This window comes from Notolabrus celidotus, chromosome 3 (assembly GCF_009762535.1).
Source record: "Notolabrus celidotus isolate fNotCel1 chromosome 3, fNotCel1.pri, whole genome shotgun sequence".
In the NCBI taxonomy this organism is placed as follows: Eukaryota; Metazoa; Chordata; class Actinopteri; order Labriformes; family Labridae; genus Notolabrus; species Notolabrus celidotus.
In genome coordinates this window covers 34,001,571-34,016,562 of record NC_048274.1, presented here as the reverse complement: position 1 = coordinate 34,016,562, position 14,992 = coordinate 34,001,571, and the positions used below count along the sequence as shown (strand labels likewise).

At 43.7% G+C, this 14,992-nt stretch overlaps 3 protein-coding genes across 4 annotated transcripts; 2 read left to right on the top strand and 1 right to left on the bottom strand.

The window, feature by feature from the left end:
- si:cabz01068815.1 lies at positions 1 to 7,634 on the top strand. The gene is made up of 6 exons (XM_034679442.1): positions 1 to 88; positions 3,451 to 3,492; positions 3,658 to 4,044; positions 4,484 to 4,606; positions 6,161 to 6,251; positions 6,360 to 7,634. The coding sequence occupies exons 2-6, from the start codon at positions 3,453 to 3,455 to the stop codon at positions 6,760 to 6,762; spliced, it is 1,044 nt and encodes a 347-aa protein (XP_034535333.1). The 5' UTR covers positions 1 to 88; positions 3,451 to 3,452; the 3' UTR covers positions 6,763 to 7,634.
- rasl12 (RAS-like, family 12) lies at positions 7,628 to 12,377 on the bottom strand. 2 transcript variants are annotated; one of them, XM_034679449.1, is made up of 5 exons: positions 11,964 to 12,377; positions 11,584 to 11,640; positions 10,678 to 10,751; positions 9,988 to 10,163; positions 7,628 to 8,468 (listed from the first exon to the last, which is right to left on the bottom strand). In XM_034679449.1, exons 1-5 carry the CDS (start codon positions 12,070 to 12,072, stop codon positions 8,141 to 8,143), a joined length of 744 nt encoding a protein of 247 aa, XP_034535340.1. In that variant the 5' UTR covers positions 12,073 to 12,377; the 3' UTR covers positions 7,628 to 8,140. The 2 variants fall into 2 exon arrangements, with proteins under 2 accessions (XP_034535340.1, XP_034535347.1); XM_034679456.1 differs by having other exon boundaries at positions 11,605 to 11,640.
- A 1,073-nt stretch (positions 12,378 to 13,450) lies between these two features.
- kbtbd13 (kelch repeat and BTB (POZ) domain containing 13) lies at positions 13,451 to 14,992 on the top strand. The gene has a single exon (XM_034680361.1). The coding sequence runs from the start codon at positions 13,451 to 13,453 to the stop codon at positions 14,990 to 14,992; it is 1,542 nt and encodes a 513-aa protein (XP_034536252.1).

The window sequence follows — 14,992 nt, the reverse complement described above, 5'->3', positions numbered from 1 at the left end:
TGTGTGTGTGTGTGTGTGTGTGTGTGTGTGAAGACTGAAGTCTGACCGTCCTCATCCTCTTCATTCGCACACACTCAGCATCACACAGGTGAGTACATGTACTTGTTAATACCTCTGAACATGAGAGATCACTGCAGTACACGCAGTAATTGTTAGAGTGTTTGGTGGACAGTGTGTTTATCTGATGTGTGTTACTTTAATGTGAGTGTGTGTGATGTCATCTATTGTAGCAGGTTGTTGTACAGAAGCCTTGTTACCTGAGTTCTGTTCACCTGTATGAAGTCATGTGACCACAGTAGCTGTTTAAAGCTGTGTGTTCAGTGTGGTGTTGGTCAGAGTTGTGTTAGCACTGTTCTCTGGCTCAGTGGAACAGTAGATTCCTTAACAATCAGAGGGTGGCACGTTTGATCCCAGCTTCCGCAGTCAGGGTGTGTGTGAGTGTGTGTGGATGTGAGTGTGAATGTGACAAGCAATGTGAAACTTCTCCGATTGAGACAGACTGGAGCTATATCAGCACAGCTTGCTCATCATTTACTGATCCTCGTCTTCATCACCTGAGGATGAAGAGTAATCCTCATAGAGAGAAACATGCAGTTTACAGGATTCAGCCCAAACATGTATTTAGTATTTAACACAGACAGTGATCATGTATGATCTTTATAAAGTCAGCATGTAAAGCCTCAGACATTTTAACATTTTAATTTGTTTCAACCTGTTTATTATTTAGTGCTCTCTGAATGTTGTTATAGCATGTTACTGAGATTAAACTTCTGCTTCTGTGATGATCAGATTTATTGATCTGTTTGATCAAGTGAAACATGCTCTAGTAAAGTCATTGTCACAATGAGAAAAACAGAGGGACCCACGCGCAGAAAATAAAGAACAAAAGGTACAAACAAAACTTACTAAAATGTCCACGAGCCAAATCCAAAAGAAAACACAGGGAACACAAGGATAAAGAAACACAAGGAAGACTTACAATGATCAAACACAGAGGAACTAAATACACAGAGTAACAGGTGAAGCTAACGCGGTTAAAAAAAAGGGAGGGAAACACACAAGGGCAGCAAGGAAAACTAAACTGGAAACACAGGGATCAAGAACTACAAAATAAAACAGGAAACACAATAGACAAGAAAATACACAAGAATACAACACGAGGCATGGATCACTAAACACACAACATAAATACAGGGAGGAACCAAAGCATGAAACACAAGAGAAATCTACAAAATGAAACAGGAAACAAAGACAGATAAAACAAGGAAAAATCCAAACCCAAACAAGATGAACTCATAACTGTCATGTTTTATCTAATCCAAATTTTTTTCTTCTGCATAAATTAAAACAGATGAAGTCATAAATCAATCACTTGTTTTATTGAATAGCTGTTAAAATGATCGGTGACTTGACCTGTAAATAATGTAAATACTCCCAAATCCTCTCCAAACTGGTTCACTGTGTAACCACCTCTGAACTGAAATGATTTCATGCTGAATCCATGAACATCCTGAACTACCACACACAGGTTTACTGTGTACCTGACACTCAGGTTTTTATACAAGTGCACAGAACAAAGAACAGGTCTAATAAAAGCACAGTGTCCCATTTTACGGTGGTGTCGTTCTCTTTAATACACATTAACTGAGTTTAACAGTAGTCTCATCTTTAAAGGAAGTTTAGCCTGCAGACCCTCAGTTTCAACCTCTGTGGAGGATCTGCAGCCTCTCACTTTCTAAGCTCATTATACACGAAGTGATCTGAGTGAGTGGGGATGCTACAATAATGAAGTGCTGTGCTGTTTGGTTCTCTGAATATTGTCTGAGGGAGGAGGGTGCAGACCAGTGCAGATGGATGCAGAGGCAGAAAAACACCAAAACAAACATGGCGAAGCTTCTAGACGAACCAACACTAATACTAAGCCGAATGTCTCTTATAATGAACTGTTAATATTGTCACAAAGTGGGGACACTTTGCAATGGCACTCCTGTTTCTGGGTCATGGAGTGCTGGTAAAGATCTTTTTATGATGGTCAGTGTTGAAGCAAACAGCTCTGTACTGACCCTAGTGGTTGTAGCAGCAACATCCCACATAGCAGATAGATCTGGGCCAGATCTGGCGTCAAGCCAGCACTGCTGGCTGACTGCTGGCATATGGCAAGTGGTATGTCAACCGGATGTGGGCCTGGTCTGGCAATGATGGCATTGTATATATGATGGCATGCCACATCTGGCCCGATTGTGGCTTGGTTTATGTGGCCCAGATCTGTCCTTGCCGCATCTGGGCCAATTAAGGTTGAGCTTGTGATTAAAGGGATATTTCAGTTTTTTGAAGTGGGGTCGTATGAGTTACAGTACACTATTGCTCTTGTTAGCCACAATGCGTGCAGGTGAGCTCTTCCCCTTTAATGAGAGAATTCCCAGAGGACCGCCAGGTAAGCTAGGCTATTTTCTCTGCGGACGGGGCCTCCTATTTCACGTAATTTCGCTAAAGTTAAGAAAATATGGTCCAAGCACTCATCACGGTGCAGAAGCATGCACCAGTAAAAAAAATGGAACTATTCAGTTTGCCGTCAGAAACCCCCTTTGTTTTGGCACTATTTTCAGACGCACCTCGCAGACCGATGTTCTTCCACTGCATGAGCATGGATACACGCCGATCAGCTGTTTGGATCAACAAGCACGTAGCATTTTTAGTCACTTTTAGGAACAAAAACTACAAACTGCAGAAATGAGTGATTCTGACAGCGACGATGACATGCCGTTTATGCTGGACACAAGAGGATTTCTCTATGAACCAGAGTTTACAGAGGAAGAACTCCAGATGTAGACCCAATGTGCCGAAGAAGAGAGGGGAGAAAGTTCTGTGCTAGTTCTGGGCCGTCATTCTTTGCGGTATGTTGGCCGAGTCTAAGTGTATTGTGGGTCAGAACTGGGCCAGACCAATTTTGCTATGTGGGATGTTGTTATTATAAATTAATAGCAGCCACTGTTTCCTCTGATCCTCTCTTGCTGGTACGGAATAAAGACATTTGTTTCCAAAACCTCAACAACTCAGGAGGAGGGGATTGCTGAAGAAGTGGGACAGTTTTCTTGCCTGCCTTTGCAAATCACTCCTGTCATTCATAGCTCAAGCTATGTTTTCCCAGCAGGTGGGCTGTAGAGACAATGCAGAGGCTTTTTTGGCTTCCACATCCTCAGGGCAGCTAGGCTTGAGGATGACTATAGTGTTGATGTATAGACAAGGAAAAACATGTTTGTCATGATATGACACCTTTAACCTTTAAACCTCCATCAGGATCACTGTTCACTATTCAAATGAAGAGTCTAAATGTAGCTGTTATCAAAAGGAATGTTTTTAACATAAATGTTATCATGTGAGGAGGAAATGTTTGGTCTTTTGGTGGTGAAATGTTGGAATTTTTTAATAATGTTTGTTCCTCCTGTGCAGACATGTTTGCTGTCAGGATTTATCTGTTTCTGCTGCTGCTGGGTGAGTTCACACACACACACACACACACACACACACACACACACACACACACACACACACACACACACACACACACACACACACACACACACACACGTATTAGATATTTATGTTTCAATGCTTGAATGATGTTTACCTCTTGATGTGTGTGCGTGTTTGTTTCAGCTCCTGCAGTAACCTTCATGGTCTTCAACAGCAGACGCAGCCTGTGTCTGCAGGACTCAGCAGCCTCAGGTGAGGTGATGCTCAGCAATTGTGACCTGGACTCAGAGGCTCAGCAGTGGACCTGGATTGATCAGAGCATGCTCGTGAACATTGCATCATCTAGATGTCTGCGGGCCCTGCAGGGGGGACCTTTGCGGACCCAGTCCTGCAGGGGGTCTGAGGTGGACCCTGCAGCGTTTCTGTGGGACTGTGACCGGGACAGGCTAATCAGCAGGAACTCGTCCATGTTGCTGTCCATTGACGGAGGGCATCCTGTCCTCTCACACAACAACAAACAGGCCAAGTGGAAGTCTGTTGACGGAGGGGACATCTGCCTGGAGAGACTCAGTAAGTCAGGGATGATATGAGGGACAGAGAGCAGGTTTGAGGATCTGACATTGTGGTTTTTACAGGACACAGTCAGACTGTACCAAGTTAGAGAGAGATGGATTCACCTGCAAGACCTGAAACAGCTGATGACTTTTCAGAACAGACACGTCACACTGACACATCATCACTTCGTTACCTTTATAGGAATGAACTTCACTCAGCAGACACTGTCTCTGTTTAACTGATCTGCTGACAGACATAAGATGTGAGTCTCTTTGTTAGCTCTGTATTTATACTCCACCACTCTTTCCTTTTTTTGTATTATTAAATACAATCTGATGCTTAATATTGGATTAAACTGATGACCAATGCACTGAGTAAACCTACGTTTCTGCTGACAGTATCCATTCTCAGCACTGGTGAGTTTTGTTTACTTTATGCAATGTTTGTTCTTCAGGATCGAGGAGAGCTTCTCATGAACCTGATGAGTTTGAGGAGTCAGGTGTGCAAACAGGTGAGCGAGTGGCCTTGACAGAGGAGCAGAAACAGTACCTCCGCTGGTTCTACCGCACAGAGGACCGTAAGTAATGCTGATGAAGCTTGGCCACATTGCACCTGCTATGAAAAAAAGAGTTTGAAACTAAGAATTTTAAAAAGTGTTTAAATCGTTCTTATTTGTCTGTGCTACATAACCCACCGCTAAGCACAGTCACATGAGCAGCATGGCACAGTAACAAATGAAAAGCACTGTTTCATTAGCTGCCTTCATCCAAGATATGATCAAAGAACCCTCAGACTGTGTAACTATAATGATGAACAAGACCCTGTCAGCAACATGCAAAGATGTCAAGATACAAAAAAGGTCACCAACAGAATCCTCCAAAAAAGAACAACAGGATCCCCCAAAGTATGATCACTAACAGGATCCTGCAAAACCATAGTAACTAAGAGGATCCTCCAAAACATTATCACCAACAGGATCCCCCAAAACATTATCACCAACAGGATCCCCCAAAACATTATCACTAACAGGATCCTGCAAAAACATAGTAACTAAGAGGATCCTCCAAAACATAGTAACTAAGAGGATCCTCCAAAACATTATCACCAACAGGATACCCCAAAACATGATCACTAACAGGATCCTGCAAAACATGATCCTGCAAAAACATAATAACTAAGAGGATCCTCCAAAACATTATCACCAACAGGATCCCCCAAAACATGATCACTAACAGGATCCTGCAAAACAGGATCCTGCAAAAACATAATAACTAAGAGGATCCTCCAAAACATTATCACCAACAGGATCCTCCAAAACATGATCACTAACAGGATCCTGCAAAATAGGATCCTGCAAAAACACAATAACTAACAGGATCCTGCAAAAACAGGATCCTGCAAAAACACAATAACTAAGAGGATCCTCCAAAACATAATAACCAACAGGATCCTCCAAAACATAATCACAGACAGGATCCTGCAAAAACATAATAACTAACAGGATCTTCCAAAACATGATCACTAAGAGGATCCTCCAAAAGATGATCACTAAGAGGATCCTCCAAAAGATGATCACTAAGAGGATCCTCCAAAACATGATCACGAACAGGATCCTCCAAAACAATATCACAGACAGGATCCTGCAAAACATAATCACTAAGAGGATCCTCCAAAACATGATCACATACAGGATCCTCCAAAACTTGATCACGGACAGGATCCTCCAAAACATGATCCTAACAGGATACTCCAAGACATGATCACTACACAGATCCCCAAAACATGACCACCAACAGATCCTGCAAAAACATGATCACTAACAGGATACTCCAAAACATGATCACTTAGAGGATCCTGCAAAAACATGATCACCAACAGGATCCTCCAAAACAAGATCACTAAGAGGATCCTCCAAAACATGATCACAAACAGGTTCCTCCAAAACAAGATCACAGACAGGATCCTCTAAATTTGAGGTTAATATGATACAGTCTGTATCATACAGATCATAGTGATTGATCATCTTGGCTGTTTCATGTTCTTTACATTTAGTCACTGTGATAATATTATTGTATTTTAATAACAGTATTATAGGAGCTGTTTACTGAGCTCTGTTCTGTTTGATTTTCAGCAACCACCTGGAAGTTTGTGCTTTTAGGTCTCGCCTTTTTCTGCCTGCTGATTGGCTTTTTGCTGTTGGGGATGGGAGCCATGGCAAACAAGTAAGACCTGATGTTAATGAAAAAAAAATGTTTATACATTTTTATCATTTCATGATTTTGTATTTCAAGCCTATATGGTGACACAGTTAGCTGGTTTTGGTTCTACAGGAACAGGAAGAAGATTGCTAAGTACAAAGCAGCAGCAGCTCAGGCTCAGATGAGTGAGGGCGAGCAGCTCCGGTTAATTTCAGTGCTTAGAGAAGACAGCATCACTAAACCCTCACCGTCGCCTGGCAGGCTGCAGCAAGGAAACAAACCCCCACCATCTAACGGGGAGCCAACTGAGCTCAGAGCAGGAGACATCGTGGTCACATGGAAGGACGGCAACACCTCCTGCCTGTACAACGATCCTGCACCAGAGGAGGAGCAACAGGAGGAGCATCAAGTGGAGCAACAGGAGGAGCAACATGAGGAGCAACTGGAGGAGCAACATGAGGAGCAACAGGAGGAGCAACAGGAGAAGCAACAGGTGGAGGTGGCAGCTGATGAGTCAATGAAAGCAGAGGAGTAAAGAGTTCAGATTACTGATGTGTTTGCATACTCCTCACCTGACTTTTAGCTACTTCACCAACCACTTCTCCAGATCATTCAGTTTAACTCACCTTGGTTAATGTCAGGTGAGGAACACTCACTCCTCAAACCCATCAGTGTCCTGCCCAGGTGTTCATGTCCTCACCTGGACTCTCCCACAGTTGGTTAACCTCCTCCTACATGAAGTCTCTCTGGATGAGCTTATCTCTCTGCTCAGATTTTACATCATGATTGGTTCACAACATGAAAGTTAGATCTAATAATCTTTATCAATCAGATATGTGTGAGGTATAAATGAAGGCAGAGCCTGTAAGCAGTTAGCCTAGCGTAGCATAGGGACAGTAACAGATTGTAAATGGGAAACAACAGAGATCAATTGACTTCACAAATGTGTTAATGAGAAAGATTCTACTTTAGATAACCTTTGTACACAACTAAGCAAGCTTTCCCCTCTGTTTACCATCTTTATGCTAAGCTAACCACATGCTTACTGTGTCTTCATATTGTAAACACAGACATAAGGGTGCCTTGATATCAGTATCTGTCAGGAAGTATCATGTTCATGCATCACAGACCTGTTCCTTTACGTACTGTAGTTAGCAACATTAGAAAAATGTTATTCTTAATGATGACCTTTGACCTCACTTGGCTGTAGAGCTCATGTGTTTCCTGTTGCAGCTTGTTTGTTTAGTTTGAACACAGAAAGTGAAAATATAAATTCAGAGAATATGATTTAGATTAGCTGATATTTATACGTTTCTGTGTTTAATGACTGTAAACGACCAACATTTACTCTATTTGACACAAACAGCTGCTGCACTGAGAGGTCAATAAAGGAGACTATGAAAAATACCATTGTTTAATAAGTTTATTACATCGCCTGTAGGATCAGTTAACATGACATCTTATCTCTTTTTACTTTGTCACTGTGATAAAATAGTTTAATTTGTATTATCTGCTTCTTTTGTTTTAGTCCAGAACACCTTTAAACTTAGAATTCATCTGAAATAAAGCAGTAAAGAAATCCACTACAATGCCCATGGTGCATTTCAGCAGGTAAACATCCCATTACAGAGCTTCATGTTGTTTAAGAGTACTAGCTGCTATAGAGGAGCTGAAGGCAAAACGACCTTTGACCTTGGTTCCAGACGCAGAGACTCATGGGTCATGTAGTGTTTTCAGCGAAGACTGAAGCTGGCTTTAAAGATAGGAAGTGTTTAAAAATCCAAACTGTGAGTCTCTGAGACACCTCACACCTGTAAGTATTCAGTTCACAGTACAGGTGTCCAGTTGGCACGATGTTGGAAGGCTCCCTGCGCCTCTCAGAGCTGTGAGCTTGTTTGTTTCTCTGGGGGGGGTTAGAAGATCTTGAACCCTTTGAGCAGGGTCAGCGTGGTGGCTCTGCGTTTGCTCTGAGCTCTGGATGTCTTCACTGTCACCAGTTTTGCGGTAGCGGGTGCCGGCAGCTCTTTAAAACAGGGGGTGGTGAAGGAGGGGGGAGGAAGCGCCGCTCTGTCCTCGCTCACACAGACCGCCGGAACCAGGTAACTACGTCCCCTCCGCGCACGCCGCACCGCCTCAAAGAACACGTGCTGCACCGCCAGGTAGTCAAGACAGGATGACACCTCAAGGAACACACAGCCATGACAAGATGCCACCGACTCAGCCTCACTGCGACTCACCTGTCTGAGACCCAAACACAGGTGTTACAACTAACTGAGTCTGAGAGAGCAGGTGTTATTCCATTAATCTTTGATTATGCAGCACCAAACAAAACAAAGGTTGTCTCAAGAGGCTTTACATACAGAGCAGGTTTAGACCACACTATATTACAATGTCATTTGTTACAATGTCATTTAGCATACACTTTTATCCAAAGCAACGTACATATGAGAACAAGAACAACACAAGCAAAGATCTAGACAAGAGGAAACAAGATCAGTACGGATAAAAAAAAGTGCTTCAAGTCCATTTTGGTGCAGGTACTGCCAAGCAGTGTAAAGGCAATGCACAATATTAAATAATAATATTTTATTTTTATTTTTTTAATAGTAAAATAAGGAACATCTACAATGAAACAACCAAACAATTTAAGACCTTCCATTATCATCATCAACAATTAACTTGTCATCACCACAATAATTACCATTATGTTAGAATTTCTGACTAAGACTGAAAACACAAGCGTAATACCTGAGACTAAAAGTACATGTGTTTCACCTTGGTTAGACTAAAAGTACAAGTGTAACACCCATTGGAAACTAAAAAATTCATGTGTTTCACCTTCCTTAGACTAAAAACACAGGTTGAACACCCACCTGAGACTGAAGACACAAGTTTTACATCTACCTGAGACTAATAACATGGGTGTTACACCTAGTTAAGACTTAGAAGACAGGTATTACACCCAACTGAGACTAAAACACAGGGGTTACAACAACTTGAATCTAAGAACATGAGTCTTAAACCTGAGACTAAATGCTCAGGTATGACACCTGTCTGAGTCTAAAACACAGGTTTTACATGTTTTTTAATATCAAGATGAAGGTTTTCATTAGAGCAGCATATTTGGTGATTAAAGAACATTTTCATTTTAGAAATCTGAAGAGGTTGTACTCAACATCATATACGCACCATGAATAACTGCAGCACTGAGATATAGTCCCTCAGTTTCAATGGTTGCTAACACTTTCATGGCCAAAGGACCTCATCAGTAAAAGTACTCTACCTTTAAGGGCAGTACCTGTTTCTATATGAGTCATGTTTGGTGATACTTCAAGTCTCTGCTCATGGAAAATAAAAGTTAGACTACAAATGACAGTCAGCTATATTTGTTAGGGGTGTAATTAATCACAGGAAACGAGGCAAATGAAACCCTCTGCTCCTCTTCGTCCTCTAAGTGATCCCACCTCCCGAAAGAATGTGCTTTCACACTTTGTATTTAACTTCACACCTAAACTTTACTCTTTAACAGCTGAAGGAACAATTTAAGTCTTAACTTCTTAATCATTTTAACTATCTCAGCTAGTGCAACATCTTAAATGTTTGAAATGTCTGCCCTAAGTTAAAAATAGCATGTAAGCTAGGTTATGTCTGAACTCATGCAGAGCAGTTGTAACCTGGAGCAGCTCAGACTCTCTCATTCAGGACTCGGCCTGGATTCAGGGGGTCTCGCTCTGCTAATAATACACACACAGATACCTGCCTGTATGGGTCCATGTCCAGCTTGTTGCCCAGGAGGATGATGGGAGATTTCTGGTGCAGACTGAGCATGTGCAAGTACAGCTGGCAGCGTTTAAAGCTCTCCATGCTGTCAATGCTGTAGACAACAAGGAACACACTCCCCCAGGACAGGTACCGCTCACTGTTCACAGGACCCTCCTATATAACACACACACACACACACACACACACACACACACACACACACACACACACACACACACACACACACACACAGAGTCTATACCAGAGGACTATTGTAATCTAATAAAATATGAAGCCCTGGGTGGTTTGATCTCATCACACCAGTCTCCGATGTAGTGATGAACACTTTAAACTACAAAAATGTATTGCTACTTGTTAATCTGATATTGGATTATTGTATAAGACATAAATGCAAAGGTTGGGTCAACAGTTTAGCTCAGAGGTTAAATTGTGCTTTATGTTCGGACACTATAGTCCTCAAAGCAGGGGGTCCAAGTTCAGATCTAACCTGTGGTCCTTTACCTCCTTTACCAAAATAATAAAAGATTTAATAAATGTAAACAAAGTGCTGATGATATAGAATAAAAGTAGACTGGTTATTATAAATGTAAGGTTTAAACAGAGAAGGCTCTGCTCTTATTTTTACCCCGGTTCTATTTTACAGCGTCCTGTCAGCGTAAGATCTCACCTGATCGCAGGTGTCCATCACTCTGACTGTGACCAGCTGCTGGTCCACCACCTGCTCCGACGAGTACACATCCTCTGAAACACAGGATAACATGTCACACACGAAAACACAAGCGCACCCTGAAAAAGGCTATGGCTGGATGGCAGCATATGTTGCTCCCCAACCTGTATCTATTGTTAAGCATTAAAGGGATATTTCAGTTTTTTTGATGTGGGGTTTTATGAGTTTTAATCACTAGTAATTGTAGGGGCCACAACGGATGCTGCTCAGCTCGTCCCCTGTAATGAGAAACTGCAGGGAGAAATGGAAAGAAAGCTAGGCTACCTTTCTGCAGACGTGTCATTTCTGCCACGTGTTTTATCGAAATGTGAAAGATTCTGACCCGAGCACTCACTTCTGTTTAGGTGTTCGCTCCACTTTGATTTTTTTTAGCACTATACTTGCCACCAGAAAGCCTGTTCGTTTTTGCACTATTTACGGACGCATCACAGACGTGCTCTTCCGCCTGCAGCACACTTATCAGCTATTCATGTCTGCAGCTTCAAAGTGACAAATCTACAACTGAACTTAATACTAAGTGATTCTGACCACACCGATGACATGTGGACACGCGTAGACAACTTTATGAGCCGGAGTTTACAGAAGAAAAGGTGATTCAATGCACCGGAGGAAAAAAACTGAGAAACATCTGAGCTAAACTGGAGAGCAGGAAAGAACACAAATTACCTGGTGGTGCAGGTGTGTCAACTCTGAGCTAATGCCGCCGAAATGAGAAAACTGTGTTAGCTGCAGAAGGGGAAGGTTGAGCTAATATAACAATCTCCAAAGACGTCACTGTGTCCGCAAGGTAAAACAATTGTGTGTGTGTGTGTAGGTGTGTGTGTGTGTGTGTGTGTGTGGTCTCACCTAGCAGGGGGTCATACTCACTGATGAATCTCTTCGTGAGAAACTTCACTGTCAGTGCTGAAAAAACAAACATTGAAAGTGAGACTGGAGCCCTCAGTGGTCTACAGGGCCCTCAGGGGTCTCAAGAGGCAGCAGGAGTCAGACAGTGTACTGCATGAATGTTCATATTAACAAGAGACTCAGTAGATTAATAGATTAAACACAGAATGACGAAGAGATGTTTATCATTGGGTTAAATAAATCCAGGAAGCTTCAGCAGTTTGAGCATTGAGCTTATGAGCTAATGAGCTGATGTCTGACTGGCTAACACTGTGAAGCTACATTAAACTTTACTTTTTCTCACACAGATGCTACTCTTAGCCTATCAGTGAGAGTCTGACCTGATTTCCCGCAGCCCATCATGCCGAGCAGCACCACGTTACACTCTGATGGACTGGAGTCTGGACCTGCTGCCGCTGTCGACTGACCCGTCTTCACTTTTCCAAACATTATAATCCGTCAAAAAAACAGCTCAAAGTCTGTAGTCGTCCTCTTCCTGCATGGTGGTTCGTCTCTTTGCAGTCCGTTTCAAAGTTTTAGTCTTTCCAACGAGTCCAGAAGAAGAGGAAAGTCTCTGTATCCGGCTGGTCGTAGTCCAGATCCTGAACTGAGCTGACTGTGAGAGTCTTCAGCTCCCGGGAGAGCAGCTCTCTGATGACCTCTCCATTTTAGGAAAAGCTCTCCAAACAGAGCTCGTTAAAGCTGAACCGTGCAGGAACATCAGCTGATCCTTTGAATCTGTCTGCAGACTGCTGCAGCTCTCATCCAGGCAGGAAAGCTTGACTTTATGTAACGTCTGTTTGCCCTCATACAGGGAGGGTCTCAGAGCCCCCTCCTTCCAAATAAAAACATCTCCATCAGAGAAAACAGCTCAACAAACAGAGCAACTACACATTTCTCAAACACAGAAAAAACACACAACTTAAACACACTGCAAACAAAACACAGAATCAACGTCTTTGAGTGAGCTTTTCTCTCACAGGCTCTGCTCTCAGAGACAGACTCTGCTATCACTCACCATCTTTAAACTAACTTCTTAAAGCCTTCTGTTTTGACCGTCATCTCTTTATTTTGTTTGTTGTGTTTGTTGTGTTTGTTGTGTTTGTTGTGTTTGCAATCAGAAGGGACTGAATCTGGATTGGAGGATGAACCCGCATCAAAGGTCACCACAGCAGTAACTCATCAATCCCAGGTGTCCCCTGTCTGACTTCTCCCCTACTTCCTACTCTCTCTGACTCTAAAGTGGGCCGTCATTTACCAAATGAACATCATGCTGTATTGAACAAGACTTGAAACTAGAGATTGAGACCATAAACTCATTAGGAAAATGTTTACTGAGGGAATAGAAGGATTTTCTCACAGACTTCTATACAATGCATGAACTCTGACAGAGTTTGTTTGGACACAATGGTTTGCTGCAGCATGGTAGCAGTGCCTCAGGAGAAAAGGACAATATGATAAGTAAGAGTACTGCCTGTATGTATGAGAAACATGTTCAGCATGTGACCTGGTTTTAATCCATTGTTAGTGAGTGACGGTCCAGACTCTCAAGGACAAACTCAGCTGTTCAAACACACAAAGAGCAACATGAACCATCAGCACATTATCGGCTCGTCTTTCTGCTCCCATTGCATGTCATCAGAGAGACACTAAGAGAGACTTCTATCTATAGAGCCTGTGCTCACACACAGAGAGAGAGAAATACTGTAGAGACACAAACACTGACACAGAGACACACACAGACACAAAGAGGACAGGCAGGGATCACAGGCTGCAGGTCTGAAACAGAGAGGTTACAGGACTCTGATCAAACACGTGACAGGAGGGGATGAAGGTCAACATCAGGGACCAGACAGAGTCCTATAGTAAGGGGATGGAGTCCAGCAGCAGGGATCTGATGGAGTCCAGCAGCTGTCCAGAGCCGGGTCTCTGTAAGCCCCCTCACAGCTTGAGGGTCTGTATCAATCACAGCTCGTTCGTGGTGGATCGCTGCGTCCTGGCTGAGAACTGTGAGTACTTCAGAGCGCTGTTCCAGTCAGGAATGAGAGAGAGTCTTCAGGATGAAATCCAGCTGAGATGTGTGGGGGTTCTGGGTTTCATGATCCTGCTGAAGGTCCTTGATGGAGAGAAACCAATGCTGAACAGTGACCAGATTGTGGAAACCATTGAATGCACGGCCTTCCTGCAGGTACCGGTTCTGACCAAACACCTGATCAACATCATCAACTCTGAGAACTGCCTGCTCATGTACCACACAGCCTCCACCTTCGGGGTGTGGGATCTGTCCCACAATTCAGCCCTGTTCATCAGAGACCTGTATCCTGACCTGCAGGAAGACGTCCACACCTTACCCCAGGCGCTGGTGGAATACATCGAGTCCCTGCAGCCTAGCAGCTACCTGGCTGTGTGCAGCCACTCGCCCTCCTCCGAGCTGCTGCCGGACCCTCAGAGGACCATCTGCTATCTGGATGAAACCAGCCGAGGTTGGAAGGTCCTGACTCACCTCCCTGTGAACGCCAGCACCACCATGGCAGGTGTGGCTGTCCTGGACAACAAACTCTACATCATGGGTGGTGTCCATGACGTGAGTAAGAAGGTAGTGGAGAGCGGTTTCTGTTACTGTCCTGCAGCTAACACCTGGTCCACCATCTGCAGCCCCCAGCAGTTACGTTATAACTTCACCCTTATTGGCCATGAGGGCTGCCTGTATGCTCTAGGGGGCGAGTCCAACATGAAGTCTCTTTCCTCTGTGGAGAGATTCAGGGTGTCAGACGGAAGCTGGAGCTTTGTGTGTCCCCTCCCTTGTCCTGCTGCCTTGGTGACCTCTGCTGTGACCATGAACCGGATCTTCATCTGTCTCTGGAGAGGTCAGGGGGCCACTGATATTCACGAGTACGTACCTGAACAAGATCAGTGGCTGCTGGTCTCCACACTCATCCGTCAGCACAGTTACGGTCTCTGTATGGTGGCCCATCAGGACAACCTGTATGTGATGCGTAATGGTCCCTGTGAGGACTTCTTACAGTGTGTGATGGATAGATACAACCTGAGCTCCGGTCAGTGGACGGCCATGTCGGGCCAGTACGGGAACAGTAAGAGCTCTCTGTTCACGGCGGTGGTGCGAGGCGACTCTGTGTTCACGCTGAGCCGACAGGTGACCACGGAGTTCACTGTGGAGGAACAAACGTGGAGGCTGAAGCGCCAGATGGAAGGTTTCGGAAGGATTGGATCCATCTACACATTTCTGATGAGGCTGCCTAAAACCAGAGCCCCCCACAAGGAGAACTCTGTGGCTCAGATCCAGAAAAAGAACCTCAGAGACATCAGACACTATTCCAGACTCTCACCACAGTGCTCGGACCAGCTGTGA

What these genes read in the sequence shown, in the direction of transcription:
- rasl12 (XM_034679449.1), bottom strand. Translation starts at nt 12,072, where the DNA reads ATGTTTGGAAAAGTGAAGACGGGTCAGTCGACAGCGGCAGCAGGTCCA. An exon ending in GATGGGCTGCGGGAAATCAG is followed by an intron (nt 11,641 to 11,963) that starts GTCAGACTCTCA and finishes TTGTTTTTTCAG; the next exon opens with CACTGACAGTGAAGTTTCTC. An exon ending in TGAGTATGACCCCCTGCTAG is followed by an intron (nt 10,752 to 11,583) that starts GTGAGACCACAC and finishes CCTGTGTTTCAG; the next exon opens with AGGATGTGTACTCGTCGGAG.
- si:cabz01068815.1 (XM_034679442.1), top strand. Translation starts at nt 3,453, where the DNA reads ATGTTTGCTGTCAGGATTTATCTGTTTCTGCTGCTGCTGG. An exon ending in CATCTGCCTGGAGAGACTCA is followed by an intron (nt 4,045 to 4,483) that starts GTAAGTCAGGGA and finishes TTTGTTCTTCAG; the next exon opens with GATCGAGGAGAGCTTCTCAT. An exon ending in ATGGGAGCCATGGCAAACAA is followed by an intron (nt 6,252 to 6,359) that starts GTAAGACCTGAT and finishes TTGGTTCTACAG; the next exon opens with GAACAGGAAGAAGATTGCTA.
- kbtbd13 (XM_034680361.1), top strand. Translation starts at nt 13,451, where the DNA reads ATGAAGGTCAACATCAGGGACCAGACAGAGTCCTATAGTAAGGGGATG.